The 17,069-nt window shown below is 44.4% G+C and overlaps 1 protein-coding gene across 4 annotated transcripts in view; it reads left to right on the top strand.

Moving 5' to 3' along the window:
• The window catches only part of DNAI1 (dynein axonemal intermediate chain 1), a 149,934-nt gene that overhangs the window by 40,513 nt on the left and 92,352 nt on the right, over positions 1-17,069 (top strand). For all 4 annotated transcript variants that reach the window (XR_012679256.1, XM_075187178.1, XM_075187196.1 and 1 more), the window contains one exon: positions 2,006-2,253. Coding sequence is in view for 3 of the 4 variants with exons in the window: in XM_075187178.1 (XP_075043279.1) it covers positions 2,006-2,253 (248 nt within the window). In the remaining variant the exon portion in view is untranslated. The remainder of the gene's footprint in view (positions 1-2,005; positions 2,254-17,069) is intronic.

Genomic DNA, 17,069 nt, shown 5'->3' with positions numbered 1-17,069 from the left:
TCTGGGGCCCTGAGTGTCGGCGTACCACTGTTCTGGGGCCCTAAGTGTCGGCGTACCACTGTTCTGGGGCCCTGAGTGTCGGCGTACCACTGTTCTGGGGCCCTAAGTGTCGGCATACCACTGTTCTGGGGCCCTGAGTGTCGGCGTACCACTGTTCTGGGGTCCCGAGTGTCAGCGTACCATTGTTCTGGGGCCCTAAGTGTCGGCGTACCATTGTCCTGGGGCCCCGGGGTGTACAGTAGTGCATCAGTATACATTGGTGTGTGGACTGCAGTGTCATTGTAAACTTGCGGGTACAGTTGAGAGTCGGCATACGCTGGTGTTCACGGCAGAGTGTCGGTGTACATTAGTGGGTACGGTAGTGTTGGTATGACAGGAGGGACCTCCTATGCCACCCTGTCCGTGTGTTGCTGGTGACCGGATGGGCTTGCCTTTCCACCATTCCCTTTTTTTTTTTTATCCCAAATGCTCCCTCTAACCAGTAGGAGGAGCCTGCTGCCACCTCTAGGTCCTACAATAGCACCTAGAATCGCCTCCTTCTGGGTAGCTCTCGCTGCTAGTGTACCCCCTTGCTGGGCACTTGGGCTAGTGCCCCTGACCTCTTCCTTCAGATCAGGGTTACTGTGGATGGTTCCCTCTGTCCTATCATACTGGCCAGAGCTGCAGGTAGCGGGCGGAGCGGTGGTACTGGATGCTGAATGCCAACCTCAAAACAGCCGGATAACTGATTAGTTTGGTCTAATCTGTAGGAAACAGGAATTACAGCGATAAGTAGGCGTCAAAGCGGGATCTAGAAAGCAGGGATGTTTTATTAGCTCATGTAGTCCTTATAAGGACAGTTACACGCCAGTCTGTGATACTAGTGATCTCTCCAGAACTTACAGATGGTAAAATAATACATTATATGGTCAAACAGTCTGCTTTGTATACAGATTTACACAGACACCCTGGCAGGAGGTTGTCCAGCCTCCTCTAACCAAACCAATCCAGGTGCCTCATGCCGCCTGCACATAACTCAGTCTGGAGGGGTTTAACACCTTTTTACATTGCTGCTAGCGGCACCACAACATCTCAAGTTTCATTTTGAATGTTTACCAGCAGGATATGACATTTTCTCTAATGTTGCAATGTAACTTGCAAATTACACATTAATCTGTGATCACTTGCATCCTGAGTCTTACACACATAGGACATCTACCAGTCAGTCTAATTACCCCCCTGTGCTTTCAGGTTTAACAGACATGTTGATCATTCAGCGATTAAAAGGTCTAATTGACATGAGATTACCTGTCTCCAGACAGTTTCAAAACACATTCCCTCCACTCATATGCTTACTTGGGACTTCCTATAGAAAAGTTATAAAACCCAAACATGACATACTGTCTCCGAAATCAGTACATTTCCATACAAAACACATATATAAAAAAATAAGTATATGTGCAATGATGTAAATTGGCACCTGCACCACTAATTGAAATACATTTTACAGTAAATTATTTCTGCATGATCCAGCCACAGTTGCGGTACACCGGCGGGTACGGTAGTGTGTTGGTGTACACCAGCAGGTATGGTAGTGTGTCAGTGTACACCGGTAGAGTCTCGCGTTCTCAGTGATGGACTTTTTATTCCTGCTATGACTGAGGATCTTCTAGAGTGATCCCATATTACACGGACAGCCTGGGATAGGCGCCAAAACTTCCATTAACAGGGTGACATCTGTAACATTAATTAAGAGAATATATCTGTATCTGAGCTTGGTTGGTGGTGTAAATGGGATGAATATATAAAGGAAACACTGTATCAATAAATACATTTCAATCTCAAGAAGTTTTTCTGGGCTCTGTTGTATATCTCTGTCTGTGCAGTGGCATGGTGCCATTATATTGTCATCCTTACACCATTATTAGTGCACCTGTAATAAATACAGATGGTCTGTAGTACCACATCTCCCATAGTCCCGCACTGCAACTTGTGGCTCTAAACATCTGACTCTCTGTCCCCATAGATGACTTCATGAAACAGACTCGTGGGATGTTGCTTTTCTACACCCTGAAGAACCCCTCATTCCCTGAATACATCTACAACACCGAAAGTGGCATCATGTGCTTGGACATTCACAAAGATCACCCGTACCTCGTAGCTGTTGGCTTCTATGATGGCAACGTGGCCATCTACAACCTGAAATCCCATTCCCCACATCCAAAGGTCATGAGCTCTGCAAAGTCTGGTAAACATACGGACCCTGTTTGGCAGGTCAGTCACCCATTCATACAGATTAGTGTGGATGTGTCAGTGAGCGCTTTCTGTGTGTTCTACGTATCCTCTCCATGGCTGGGCCCTCGTTCAGTTCCTCTAGTGGCTGTAGCTGGTACCAGCTGTGGTCAGGACCTTATCTGTCAGCCTCGCTGACAGAACTGGCAGGTAAAGTGTTTACTGTCAGAAGTCCCCAGCTGGTGGGGTCTCTTTAGTGAGTACATGCAGTCTGACAGGCAATCTATTTGTGTTTTATAAGGCTTCAAATGAACCTTGGGCAGGCGTTGAGAATAGAAGGAGACCATCCGTGGTCACAGGTTACTCCATAGACAGTTTGTGTTTGGCTGTAATTCCATTATTCACCACTAAGTGGCACTCAGGGAAAAGAACAGGTAATAGGAGGAAGTATTGTGTAACCCTGTGCAGTGTTTCACTAGATCAGGCTCTTCAGGTGTTGTGAAACTACAAGCTCCAGCATGCTTTACCAGCCATAAACTGACAAGGAATGCTGGGAATTGTAGTTTCACAACACCTGGAGAGCCACAGGTTGTCCAGGCCTGTACTAGATCATCTGGTATTATAAATCTGTGTTCGATTCATATGTTTCTATAGATCATGAAAACACATCAGTTACTGGAGTTAGAATATGATATTACAGGAATTTGTCTGTAGTTGCAGTAATTAATTTGTATTTCTGCAGGATGTTACAGAGCAGTGTAATCTGACTACCTGTTACAGAGCAGTGTAATCTGACTACCTGTTACAGAGCAGTGTATTCTGACTACCTGTTTCATAGCAGTGTAATCCGACTACCTGTTACATAGCAGTGTAATCTGACTACCTGTTACATAGCAGTGTAATCTGACTACCTGTTACATAGCAGTGTAATCTGACTACCTGTTTCATAGCAGTGTAATCCGACTACCTGTTACATAGCAGTGTAATCCGACTACCTGTTACATAGCAGTGTAATCTGACTACCTGTTACATAGCAGTGTAATCTGACTACCTGTTACATAGCAGTGTAATCCGACTACCTGTTACATAGCAGTGTAATCCGACTACCTGTTACATAGCAGTGTAATCTGACTACCTGTTACATAGCAGTGTAATCTGACTACCTGTTACATAGCAGTGTAATCTGACTACCTGTTACATAGCAGTGTAATCTGACTACCTGTTACATAGCAGTGTAATCTGACTACCTGTTACAGAGCAGTGTATTCTGACTACCTGTTACAGAGCAGTGTATTCTGACTACCTGTTACAGAGCAGTGTATTCTGACTACCTGTTACAGAGCAGTGTATTCTGCTTGCAGGATGTTACATAGCAGTGTAATGTGGCTGCATGGTGTTACAGAGAGGTATAATCTGGCTGCAGGATGTTACAGAGCAGTGTAATGTTCCTGCCTGATACAGAGCAGTGTAATCTGGCTGCAGGATGTTACAGAGCAGTGTAATGTCCCTGCCTGATAAAGAGCAGTGTAATCTGGCTGCAGGATGTTACAGAGCAGTGTAATGTCCCTGCCTGATAAAGAGCAGTGTAATCTGGCTGCAGGATGTTACAGAGCAGTGTAATCTGGCTGCATGGTGTTACAGAGCAGTGTAATCTGGCTGCAGGATGTTACAGAGCAGTGTAATGTTCCTGCCTGATACAGAGCAGTGTAATCTGGCTGCAGGATGTTACAGAGCAGTGTAATGTTCCTGCCTGATACAGAGCAGTGTAATCTGGCTGCAGGATGTTACAGAGCAGTGTAATCTGGCTGCAGGGTGTTACAGAGCAGTGTAATGTGGCTGCATGGTGTTACAGAGCAGTGTATTCTGCTTGCAGGATGTTACAGAGCAGTGTAATCTGGCTGCATGGTGTTACAGAGAGGTGTAATCTGGCTGCAGGATGTTACAGAGCAGTGTAATCTGGCTGCATGGTGTTACAGAGAGGTATAATCTGGCTGCAGGATGTTACAGAGCAGTGTAATGTTCCTGCCTGATACAGAGAGGTATAATCTGGCTGCAGGATGTTACAGAGAGGTATAATCTGGCTGCAGGATGTTACAGAGCAGTGTAATGTTCCTGCCTGATACAGAGAGGTATAATCTGGCTGGAGGATGTTACAGAGAGGTATAATCTGGCTGCAGGATGTTACAGAGAGGTATAATCTGGCTGCAGGATGTTACAGAGCAGTGTAATGTTCCTGCCTGATACAGAGCAGTGTAATCTGGCTGCAGGGTGTTACAGAGAGGTATAATGTGGCTGCACATACAGGGCTGTTTCATTCTGGTCCAATGTTTTGCCAGTTGATTAGTAATTTTGATTAATGAGTGTTCTCAGTGTTTATGGGTTTTGAAGCAGAGCTGTGCGTAAAGACAATGGTGACACCATCCAGACCTCGGCTGCTGCTCTTTCCTATATGTATAATATTAGCTGTCACATAAATCCCACATTTACGCTCTGTCACTAGTATTAAGTACAGCAGTATTACTAGATGTTATCCTGCATGGTGTGTGGGAAGTATGGGGAATCTCTGCAATATGGCTGTGATAGGGCATGATGGGGAAGACAAAGATATAGGATATGTAGTCATGGTGAATATAAAGCTATGGAAACACGTAAACATGGAGAGCCTGGAATATGGCACAAAGGTAAACGTGGGGAACACGTAGGTGTGACACAAAGGTAAATGTGGGGAACATGTAGGTGTGGCACAAAGGTAAATGTGGCTAATGCGTAGGTGTGACACAAAGGTAAACGTGGGGAACACGTAGGTGTGACACAAAGGTAAACGTGGGGAACATGTAGGTGTGACACAAAGGTAAACGTGGGGAACACGTAGGTATGGTACAAAGGTAAACGTGGGGAACACGTAGGTGTGACACAAAGGTAAACGTGGGGAACATGTAGGTGTGGCACAAAGGTAAATGTGGGGAACACGTAGGTGTGACACAAAGGTAAACGTGGGGAACACGTAGGTGTGACACAAAGGTAAACGTGGGGAACATGTAGGTGTGACACAAAGGTAAATGTGGGGAATGCGTAGGTATGGTACAAAGGTAAACGTGGGGAACATGTAGGTGTGACACAAAGGTAAACGTGGGGAACATGTAGGTATGGTACAAAGGTAAACGTGGGGAACACGTAGGTGTGACACAAAGGTAAACGTGGGGAACATGTAGGTGTGGCACAAAGGTAAATGTGGGGAACACTTAGGTATGGTACAAAGGTAAACGTGGGGAACATGTAGGTGTGACACAAAGGTAAACGTGAGGAACATGTAGGTGTGACACAAAGGTAAATGTGGGGAACATGTAGGTATGGTACAAAGGTAAATGTGGGGAACACGTAGGTGTGGCACAAAGGTAAATGTGGGGAACACGTAGGTGTGGTACAAAGGTAAATGTGGGGAACACGTAGGTATGGTACAAAGGTAAACGTGGGGAACACGTAGGTGTGGCACAAAGGTAAACGTGGGTAACACGTAGGTGTGACACAAAGGTAAATGTTGGTGACACATACACAATGTCTCTGCTGGTGACACCTTGTCTTACCAACAGAACTTAATATAAAGTAGCGGTAATGCTCCCTGGTGATAACGGTAAATCTCTGCCCATCCCTGGTACCTTTACATCATACCAGATTGTGCCAGACACACACTCCCCTGTCCTGACCGGTTCCCCCGGCTGCTGTATGGACAGTATCCTGCATTGTGAGACGACAAGTAAACTGGAATAAGTTTTAATGACCGTGTAAGCGGAGGTTTGTATGATGTGATTAGTATTCAGTAAAGAAATGGAAAACCTATTACCCAGAGTAGCGTGCCTAGATTATTGATTGCTGTCACGCTCCCAGCTGTCTGGAACATTGCTGCCGCTTGTCTCTCTCTCTCTCTCTGCATGCTGCATCTACCAGGACAGGCACTCTCCTCCTGGAGAACAATGATACCTGGGTGACTGAGTCATGGGACACGGCCAGGGCAGGGAGAACTGCAAAATCTATCTGTTACTGTCACAGCGTGGTCCCAATAGTGCCTGTCTGCTTCCACCCCTGTGTGAGTGTTACTCGCGGACGGATAATTTCAGGGGAAACGCAGGATTTCTAGAGCGGGTTTCCACGCCACGCGAGTGGGGGAGACCAGCATTTAAGGGGTGTGTCTATGATTTTAGACAGCGCTGTGCCACTTTCCAATCACTTCCCATCCCTTTCAAATACACGGGCAGTGCCGCCTACACTACGGTTATGTGCACGCACCTCCTTCGTAAGCAGCGCAGCAGGACTTACCTCCCAACTGTCCTTGCAGCATGGACAAAGTCCTGACTCAGTGGGTCAGTCACCCAGAATCCAGACAGCTGGCAGACTGTCCCGCTCTCTCCTACCTGTTCTTGCCACATTCACAATCCGCTCCGGCTGTTGGTGTCTTAAGCTCAGTCCCAGCTTGTCTGGATCCTGAAATGTTGGGGCTCGGTTTGGATATACGACATGGACTAACAGGACAGTGAACAAGCTACGCATTCCCCCCCCCCCCCCCTCCCAACCAGACGTGTCATTAAATCAATAGCAACTATGTTTAATAATTAGACTTCCTTCACCTTCAATCAGCCCTGGCATTAATATCATGCACATTTAATAAATAGTCTCTGCCCTCACCCTAATATTTAATAATAACCCACATTACAGAGACTTACCTGTACCTATATGTTGAAGAGGCAGACTCTGAGATAAGGACTCCATGTGGCAGATGGGCAGGAGTAGGAGACAGACATGCTGTGAGCGTACCAGAGAGGGGAACGCAGCTACAACTCAGGGGGAACTATCCACAGCAACCCTGATCTGAAGGAAAGAGGTCAGGGCTACCAGCCCAGGTGCCCAGCAAGAGTTACCCAGAGCAGAGACAGTTACCCAGAGAGAAGCAATGCTAGGTGCCAGTGAAGGGGCCTAGTGGTGGCAGCAGGTCCCTCCTACTGTGGTTTGAGCGGTGCAGTTTGGGTTAAAGAAAGGGTACGGTGGCAAAGCAAGCCCAGGCGGTCTGCAGCAGCACAGACTGGGTGGCATAGGAGGTCCATCCTGTCACAAAACCTCATCTCCATTGTATACCCCAGGTGAAGAAATGGGGATGAGATCTTACGTCTCCATTATTATCACAAGAGGGGATCCTGAAATAGACTTGTTAGCAAATATCTTGTAGTAGACAATGTCTTCATGTACGTTTGCTGATGTTACCCTGATGAATACAGAAGTGGAAGTTGCTCAATCAATTTATAGGCTCATAGCAGGTGCTTGAAAGGCTGAGGTTATCCTGAAAGGAACAAACACAGAAAGATAAAAGTTACCCTGATAAGATCAGAGCTTCTGGCCTTCTCTATAGATAAGGTTTCCATTCATCTGGATGGTCTATAATAAGAGTACAACTCAGTCTGTTGGTTGCTTCTCTGAAAGCTGAACATAGCTGAGCATACTGTGCACTCACTAAAGGACATTAATCCAAAGCTTGTTTGATACTAAAGGAGCTCTCCTCACAATGGGATTCCCACTGAGAAGGTTTCAGGATCCTTTTTGGACAATAATTTCTGAGATGAGTATTATTCCTAGTGCTCACTATTCCTTTGTAGCTCTTGGGTTAGTTCCTATGTGGCTCCTATGTCAGGGATAGGGCACCGGTTTATTGTGAGATCATTAAAAGTCCTCTATAGACTCCCTGCAAACTCCGAATGTCTTCTCCCTTCCCACCTCCCTCCACTGTGCTCTGTGGAGAATGTAGTGTGTAAATGGCTTAATGGCTTTGTGACAGCTGGTTTACACATCTGCTTTTGTTATCCATAATTCAATTTACATTAAACTAGAACAGTGTAAAAAAAAAAAAGCCGGTTAATAGGGCGTTAGGCCACAGGGATGCAGCACCTTTCTTTTACAAGTCATTCAACTGATATCTGGTTGTTGGTGACGGAGAACACTGTCCTAGCCATTACTCCAGAGTATATAGTATGTGTATGTCTGTGTTCACACCTGAGGACTGAGAAGGCCAGAACATATGGATAACATCAGTGTAATACTCGTCATTGGATGTAGCAGTTAGCATTGACTAATGTGAGAAATAAACACCCAGAGCTGTGAAGTTCTTTCGGTTGTCATTACATGTGTACTCGTCTGTTGACAACTGCTCTATAGTCTATTGCTTTACTGAACTTGCAATCGTGCATTGCTATCTGTGATGACTGGTGTATGCACTGCAGCTGGACCACTGTATCCTGGTCTGCCGAGTTCTGGTCAGACTGGTTTTTATGATTGTGCCACATATTGAACTGTGCGGTCAGTTATTCTGCAGTTTCTCGCCTGTTTTTCCTTGCACTTTGAGCTAGTACAATATGACAATCCTGCAGTATGCTCTGCTGCACACTATTGTCCTTTGCCGACAATATTTTTCCCTCCTGAGATTCATATTGACATCGCCTTAAGCACCGTTGCTTGTGAAAGTTTAGCAAGTTCAGCGTCTTGGTCACTGAAGTTCCTATACATCTGATCGTATGGTTCCATCGTCACATGGTTAAAGTAACATTTACACTGCTACTGATTCTTCATCCTCTCGTAATATTTGAAAATGAAATTAATCCCTTTCTGATTTAGCAGTTTTCTCTCCCCTGCACATTTTGCATGAAGACTACTTTGTAGACAATGACTTACTAATTAGGACACTTTTTGCTACTCATTAGAGGATAACTTATAAAATAGGCTCCCATCAGAAACAACTGAACATAAAACAGGAACAGGACCACCTACCCTGCAGCTCTTACACCAACTTCAGCCTGTTATACAAAATACTAACAAATGCCTGCAAGATAAGGTGGAAGCCATGAGACAGAGATCTAATTACTGATGATAAACCCAATGTTTATGTATCAGACTAACTATGACTCTTACACAAACATCCCAGTGGAATACCAGGAGAGGTCCATATGTATCAAAGAGAGATCACTGCAGTATGACTCTACAATCCTGTATACCAAGCAAGATGCTCCCTATTCACCATCTAACCTGCCTTGTGTTTCCTATGAGGAGTCAGATTGTTTAATGTAGGAATAACACTGAGGAGGCTCAGTAGATCAGTTGAATTCCAAAGATTATAAATGTTTCACCCCAATATCCCTTGTTAATAATATTCTACAGGCTCATACTATCGATCATTGAGGATATGTTGCTGAATTTGGTTTCGATAATTCTCAAGGCTTGGAGAGACCATACTAGAATTATAGACCCACCACTATAATTAATACTGATATGACAGTCATCACAGATTACCGTCACTTGTTCAAGAATTGAGTGAAATGATTATTCCTTTAGGTAGGATTGGAGTAGAAAAATGTCTGTCTCATACCCTTCCTGTCCTTCACACTGACTGTTCCTCCCTCTGGGAGGTGGTAGTTCCTCTATAAATACATATGTGCAGATAAATGAGCCTATGATACAGAATTATACAGACCCTGCGCTCAGTGAGCTTTGTCCCCCCCCCCCCCCAGTTTGTGCAGCTCAGTGACTTTATTAAATGATCTTCTTATTGATTCTCTCACTTCCTAGATAATGCCTTTAATAAAGTAAATGTTACCGGTCAGGAAAAATATATCTACTTCAATTAATAGAAAATAACAAAACAAACCATTTTGTCACAGTGTAGATTATTCTTGTTTGCCTGCTGAATGGTGGTGAGTATGTATTTCTCCATTACACCCACCTCTGTACTGTGCTCACCTTGGGTCTCTGTGGGTGAGATTACAGTAATGTGTGGTGTAATAACAGAGGGGTGTTAGTGGGAGGTTACAGTAGTGTTATGTGTAATAACAGAGGGGTGTTTGTGGGAGGTTACGGTAGTGATATGTGTAATAACAGAGGGGTGTTAGTGGGAGGTTACGGTAGTGTTATGTGTAATAACAGAGGGGTGTTAGTGGGAGGTTACAGTAGTGTTATGTGTAATAACAGAGGGGTGTTAGTGGGAGGTTACGGTAGTGTTATGTGTAATAACAGAGGGGTGTTAGTGGGAGGTTACGGTAGTGATATGTGTAATAACAAAGGGGTGTCAGTGGGAGGTTACAGTAGTGTTATGTGTAATAACAGAGGGGTGTTAGTGGGAGGTTAGGGTAGTGTTATGTGTTATAACAGAGGGGTGTTAGTGGGAGGTTACGGTAGTGTTATGTGTAATAACAGAGGGGTGTTAGTGGGAGGTTACGGTAGTGTTATGTGTAATAACAGAGGGGTGTTAGTGGGAGGTTACGGTAGTGTTATGTGTAATAACAGAGGGGTGTCAGTGGGAGGTTACAGTAGTGTTATGTGTAATAACAGAGGGGTGTCAGTGGGAGGTTACAGTAGTGTTATGTGTAATAACAGAGGGGTGTCAGTGGGAGGTTACAGTAGTGTTATGTGTAATAACAGAGGGGTGTCAGTGGGAGGTTACGGTAGTGTTATGTGTAATAACAGAGGGGTGTCAGTGGGAGGTTACGGTAGTGTTATGTGTAATAACAGAGGGGTGTTAGTGGGAGGTTACGGTAGTGTTATGTGTAATAACAGAGGGGTGTTAGTGGGAGGTTACAGTAGTGTTATGTGTAATAACAGAGGGATGCTAGTGGGAGGTTACAGTAGTGTTATGTGTAATAACAGAGGGGTGTTAGTGGGAGGTTACAGTAGTGTTGTGTAATAACAGAGGGGTGTTAGTGGGAGGTTACGGTAGTGTTATGTGTAATAACAGAGGGGTGTTAGTGGGAGGTTACAGTAGTGATATATGTAAAAACTGAGGGGTGTCAGTGGGAGGTTACAGTAGTGATATGTGTAATAACAGAGGGGTGTTAGTGGGAGGTTACAGTAGTGTTATGTGTAATAACAGAGGGGTGTTAGTGGGAGGTTACGGTAGTGATATATGTAATAACAGAGAGGTGTTAGTGGGAGGTTACAGTAGTGTTATGTGTAATAACAGAGAGCTGTTAGTGGGAGGTTACGGTAGTGTTATGTGTAATAACAGAGGGGTGTTAGTGGGAGGTTACGGTAGTGTTATGTGTAATAACAGAGGGGTGTTAGTGGGAGGTTACGGTAGTGTTATGTGTAATAACGGGGGTGTTAGTGGGAGGTTACGGTAGTGTTATGTGTAATAACGGGGGTGTTAGTGGGAGGTTACGGTAGTGATATGTGTAATAACAGAGGGGTGTTAGTGGGAGGTTACGGTAGTGTTATGTGTAATAACGAAGGGGTGTCAGTGGGAGGTTACGGTAGTGTTATGTGTAATATTAGAGGGGTGTTAGTGGGAGGTTACAGTAGTGTTATGTGTAATAACAGAGGGGTGTTAGTTGGAGGTTACAGTAGTGTTATGTGTAATAACAGAGGGGTGTTAGTGGGAGGTTACGGTAGTGTTATGTGTAATAACAGAGGGGTGTTAGTGGGAGGTTACAGTAGTGTTATGTGTAATAACAGAGGGGTGTTAGTGGGAGGTTACGGTAGTGTTATGTGTAATAACGAAGGGGTGTCAGTGGGAGGTTACGGTAGTGTTATGTGTAATATTAGAGGGGTGTTAGTGGGAGGTTACGGTAGTGTTATGTGTAATAACAGAGGGGTGTTAGTGGGAGGTTACGGTAGTGTTATGTGTAATAACAGAGGGGTGTTAGTGGGAGGTTACGGTAGTGTTATGTGTAATAACAGAGGGGTGTCAGTGGGAGGTTACAGTAGTGATATATGTAATAACAGAGAGGTGTTAGTGGGAGGTTACAGTAGTGATATGTGTAATAACAAAGGGGTGTCAGTGGGAGGTTACAGTAGTGTTATGTGTAATAACAGAGGGGTGTCAGTGGGAGGTTGCGGTAGTGTTATGTGTAATAACAGAGGGGTGTTAGTGGGAGGTTACGGTAGTGTTATGTGTAATAACAGAGGGGTGTTGGTGGGAGGTTACGGTAGTGTTATGTGTAATAACAGAGGGGTGTTAGTGGGAGGTTACGGTAGTGATATGTGTAATAACAGAGAGGTGTTAGTGGGAGGGTACGGTAGTGTTATGTGTAATAACAGAGGGGTGTTAGTGGGAGGGTACGGTAGTGTTATGTGTAATAACAGAGGGGTGTTAGTGGGAGGTTACGGTAGTGTTATGTGTAATAACGGGGGTGTTAGTGGGAGGTTACGGTAGTGTTATGTGTAATAACGGGGGTGTTAGTGGGAGGTTACGGTAGTGTTATGTGTAATAACGGGGGTGTTAGTGGGAGGTTACGGTAGTGATATGTGTAATAACAGAGGGGTGTTAGTGGGAGGTTACGGTAGTGTTATGTGTAATAACGAAGGGGTGTCAGTGGGAGGTTACGGTAGTGTTATGTGTAATATTAGAGGGGTGTTAGTGGGAGGTTACAGTAGTGTTATGTGTAATAACAGAGGGGTGTTAGTTGGAGGTTACAGTAGTGTTATGTGTAATAACAGAGGGGTGTTAGTGGGAGGTTACGGTAGTGTTATGTGTAATAACAGAGGGGTGTCAGTGGGAGGTTACAGTAGTGATATATGTAATAACAGAGGGGTGTTAGTGGGAGGTAACAGTAGTGTTATGTGTAATAACAAAGGGGTGTCAGTGGGAGGTTACAGTAGTGTTATGTGTAATAACAGAGGGGTGTTAGTGGGAGGTAACGGTAGTGATATATGTAATAACAGAGAGGTGTTAGTGGGAGGTTACGGTAGTGTTATGTGTAATAACAGAGAGCTGTTAGTGGGAGGTTACAGTAGTGTTATGTGTAATAACAGAGGGGTGTTAGTGGGAGGTTACGGTAGTGTTATGTGTAATAACGGGGGTGTTAGTGGGAGGTTACGGTAGTGTTATGTGTAATAACGGGGGTGTTAGTGGGAGGTTACGGTAGTGATATGTGTAATAACAGAGGGGTGTTAGTGGGAGGTTACGGTAGTGTTATGTGTAATAACGAAGGGGTGTCAGTGGGAGGTTACGGTAGTGTTATGTGTAATATTAGAGGGGTGTTAGTGGGAGGTTACAGTAGTGTTATGTGTAATAACAGAGGGGTGTTAGTTGGAGGTTACAGTAGTGTTATGTGTAATAACAGAGGGGTGTTAGTGGGAGGTTACGGTAGTGTTATGTGTAATAACAGAGGGGTGTTAGTGGGAGGTTATGGTAGTGTTATGTGTAATAACAGAGGGGTGTCAGTGGGAGGTTACAGTAGTGATATATGTAATAACAGAGAGGTGTTAGTGGGAGGTTACAGTAGTGATATGTGTAATAACAAAGGGGTGTCAGTGGGAGGTTACAGTAGTGTTATGTGTAATAACAGAGGGGTGTCAGTGGGAGGTTGCGGTAGTGTTATGTGTAATAACAGAGGGGTGTTAGTGGGAGGTTACGGTAGTGTTATGTGTAATAACAGAGGGGTGTTGGTGGGAGGTTACGGTAGTGTTATGTGTAATAACAGAGGGGTGTTAGTGGGAGGTTACGGTAGTGATATGTGTAATAACAGAGAGGTGTTAGTGGGAGGGTACGGTAGTGTTATGTGTAATAACAGAGGGGTGTTAGTGGGAGGGTACGGTAGTGTTATGTGTAATAACAGAGGGGTGTTAGTGGGAGGTTACGGTAGTGTTATGTGTAATAACAGAGGGGTGTTAGTGGGAGGGTACGGTAGTGTTATGTGTAATAACAGAGGGGTGTTAGTGGGAGGTAACGGTAGTGTTATGTGTAATAACAAAGGGGTGTTAGTGGGAGGTTACGGTAGTGTTATGTGTAATAACAGAGGGGTGTTAGTGGGAGGTTACGGTAGTGTTATGTGTAATAACAGAGGGGTGTCAGTGGGAGGTTACAGTAGTGTTATGTGGGGTGTTAGTGGGAGGTTACGGTAGTGTTATGTGTAATAGCAGAGGGGTGTTAGTGGGAGGTTACAGTAGTGTTATGTGTAATAGCAGAGGGGTGTTAGTGGGAGGTTACAGTAGTGTTATGCGTAATAACAGAGGGGTGTTGGTGGGAGGGTACGGTAGTGTTATGTGTAATAACAGAGAGGTGTCAGTGGGAGGTTACAGTAGTGTTATGTGTAATAGCAGAGGGGTGTTAGTGGGAGGTTACAGTAGTGTTATGCGTAATAGCAGAGGGGTGTTAGTGGGAGGTTACGGTAGTGTTACGTGTAATAACAGAGAGGTGTCAGTGGGAGGTTACAGTAGTGTTATGTGTAATAACAGAGGGGTGTTAGTTGGAGGTTACAGTAGTGTTCTGTGTAATAACAGAGGGGTGTTAGTTGGAGGTTACAGTAGTGTTATGTGTAATAACAGAGGGGTGTTAGTTGGAGGTTACAGTAGTGTTATGTGTAATAACAGAGGGGTGTTAGTTGGAGGTTACAGTAGTGTTATGTGTAATAACAGAGGGGTGTTAGTTGGAGGTTACAGTAGTGTAATGCGTAATAGCAGAGGGGTGTTAGTGGGAGGTTACGGTAGTGTTATGTGTAATAACAGAGAGGTGTCAGTGGGAGGTTACAGTAGTGTTATGTGTAATAACAGAGGGGTGTTAGTTGGAGGTTACAGTAGTGTTATGTGTAATAACAGAGGGGTGTTAGTTGGAGGTTACAGTAGTGTTATGCGTAATAGCAGAGGGGTGTTAGTGGGAGGTTACGGTAGTGTTATGTGTAATAACAGAGAGGTGTCAGTGGGAGGTTACAGTAGTGTTATGTGTAATAACAGAGGGGTGTTAGTTGGAGGTTACAGTAGTGTTATGTGTAATAACAGAGGGGTGTTAGTTGGAGGTTACAGTAGTGTTATGTGTAATAACAGAGGGGTGTTAGTGGGAGGTTACGGTAGTGTTATGTGTAATAACAGAGGGGTGTTAGTGGGAGGTTACGGTAGTGTTATGTGTAATAACAGAGGGGTGTTAGTGGGAGGTTACAGTAGTGTTATGTGTAATAACAGAGAGGTGTTAGTGGGAGGTTACGGTAGTGTTATGTGTAATAACAGAGGGGTGTTAGTGGGAGGTTACAGTAGTGTTATGTGTAATAACAGAGAGGGGTGTTAGTGGGAGGTTACAGTAGTGTTATGTGTAATAACAGAGGGGTGTTAGTGGGAGGGTACAATAGTGTTATGTGTAATAACAGAGGTGTCAGTGGGAGGTTACAGTAGTGTTATGTGTAATAACAGAGGGGTGTTAGCGGGAGGTTACAGTAGTGTTATGTGTAATAACAGAGGGGTGTTAGTGGGAGGTTACGGTAGTGTTATGTGTAATAACAGAGGGGTGTTAGTGGGAGGTTACGGTAGTGTTATGTGTAATAACAGAGGGGTGTTAGTGGGAGGTTACGGTAGTGTTATGTGTAATAACAGAGGGGTGTTAGTGGGAGGTTACAGTAGTGTTATGTGTAATAACAGAGAGGGGTGTTAGTGGGAGGTTACAGTAGTGTTATGTGTAATAACAGAGGGGTGTTAGTGGGAGGGTACAATAGTGTTATGTGTAATAACAGAGGTGTCAGTGGGAGGTTACAGTAGTGTTATGTGTAATAACAGAGGGGTGTTAGTGGGAGGTTACGGTAGTGTTATGTGTAATAACAGAGAGGGGTGTTAGTGGGAGGTTACAGTAGTGTTATGTGTAATAACAGAGGGGTGTTAGCGGGAGGGTACAATAGTGTTATGTGTAATAACAGAGGTGTCAGTGGGAGGTTACAGTAGTGTTATGTGTAATAACAGAGGGGTGTTAGTGGGAGGTTACGGTAGTGTTATGTGTAATAACAGAGGGGTGTTAGTGGGAGGTTACAGTAGTGTTATGTGTAATAACAGAGGGGTGTTAGTGGGAGGTTACAGTAGTGTTATGTGTAATAACAGAGGGGTGTTAGTGGGAGGTTACAGTAGTGTTATGTGTAATAACAGAGGGGTGTCAGTGGGAGGTTACGGTAGTGTTATGTGTAATAACAGAGGGGTGTTAGTGGGAGGTTACAGTAGTGTTATGTGTAATAACAGAGGGGTGTTAGTGGGAGGTTACGGTAGTGTTATGTGTAATAACAGAGGGGTGTTAGTGGGAGGTTACGGTAGTGTTATGTGTAATAACAGAGGGGTGTTAGTGGGAGGTTACGGTAGTGTTATGTGTAATAACAGAGGGGTGTTAGTGGGAGGTTACGGTAGTGTTATGTGTAATAACAGAGGGGTGTTAGTGGGAGGGTACAATAGTGTTATGTGTAATAACAGAGGGGTGTTAGTGGAGGTTACGGTAGTGTTATGTGTAATAACAGAGGGGTGTCAGTGGGAGGGTACAATAGTGTTATGTGTAATAACAGAGGGGTGTTAGTGGGAGGTTACAGTAGTGTTATGTGTAATAACAGAGGGGTGTTAGTGGGAGGTTACAGTAGTGTTATGTGTAATAACAGAGGGGTGTTAGTGGGAGGTTACAGTAGTGTTATGTGTAATAACAGAGGGGTGTTAGTGGGAGGTTACGGTAGTGTTATGTGTAATAACAGAGGGGTGTTAGTGGGAGGTTACGGTAGTGTTATGTGTAATAACAGAGGGGTGTCAGTGGGAGGTTACAGTAGTGTTATGTGGGGTGTTAGTGGGAGGTTACAGTAGTGTTATGTGTAATAACAGAGGGGTGTTAGTGGGAGGTTACGGTAGTGTTATGTGTAATAACAGAGGGGTGTTAGTGGGAGGGTACAATAGTGTTATGTGTAATAACAGAGGTGTCAGTGGGAGGTTACAGTAGTGTTATGTGTAATAACTAGGGATGTGCACCGGCGACTTTTGAGGTCTCGTGTTTTGTGTTTTGGATCCGGATTTTCGTTATTTTTGAGGTTCGGATTTGTCTCGCAAAACACTTGACGAAAGGTCTCGGTTCGGATTTAAGGTATTGGATTCGGATTTTTTTTGAA

Source organism: Mixophyes fleayi, chromosome 1, assembly GCF_038048845.1.
Source record: "Mixophyes fleayi isolate aMixFle1 chromosome 1, aMixFle1.hap1, whole genome shotgun sequence".
Lineage (NCBI taxonomy): Eukaryota > Metazoa > Chordata > Amphibia > Anura > Limnodynastidae > Mixophyes > Mixophyes fleayi.
This window is presented reverse-complemented; position numbering and strand designations above follow the sequence as displayed.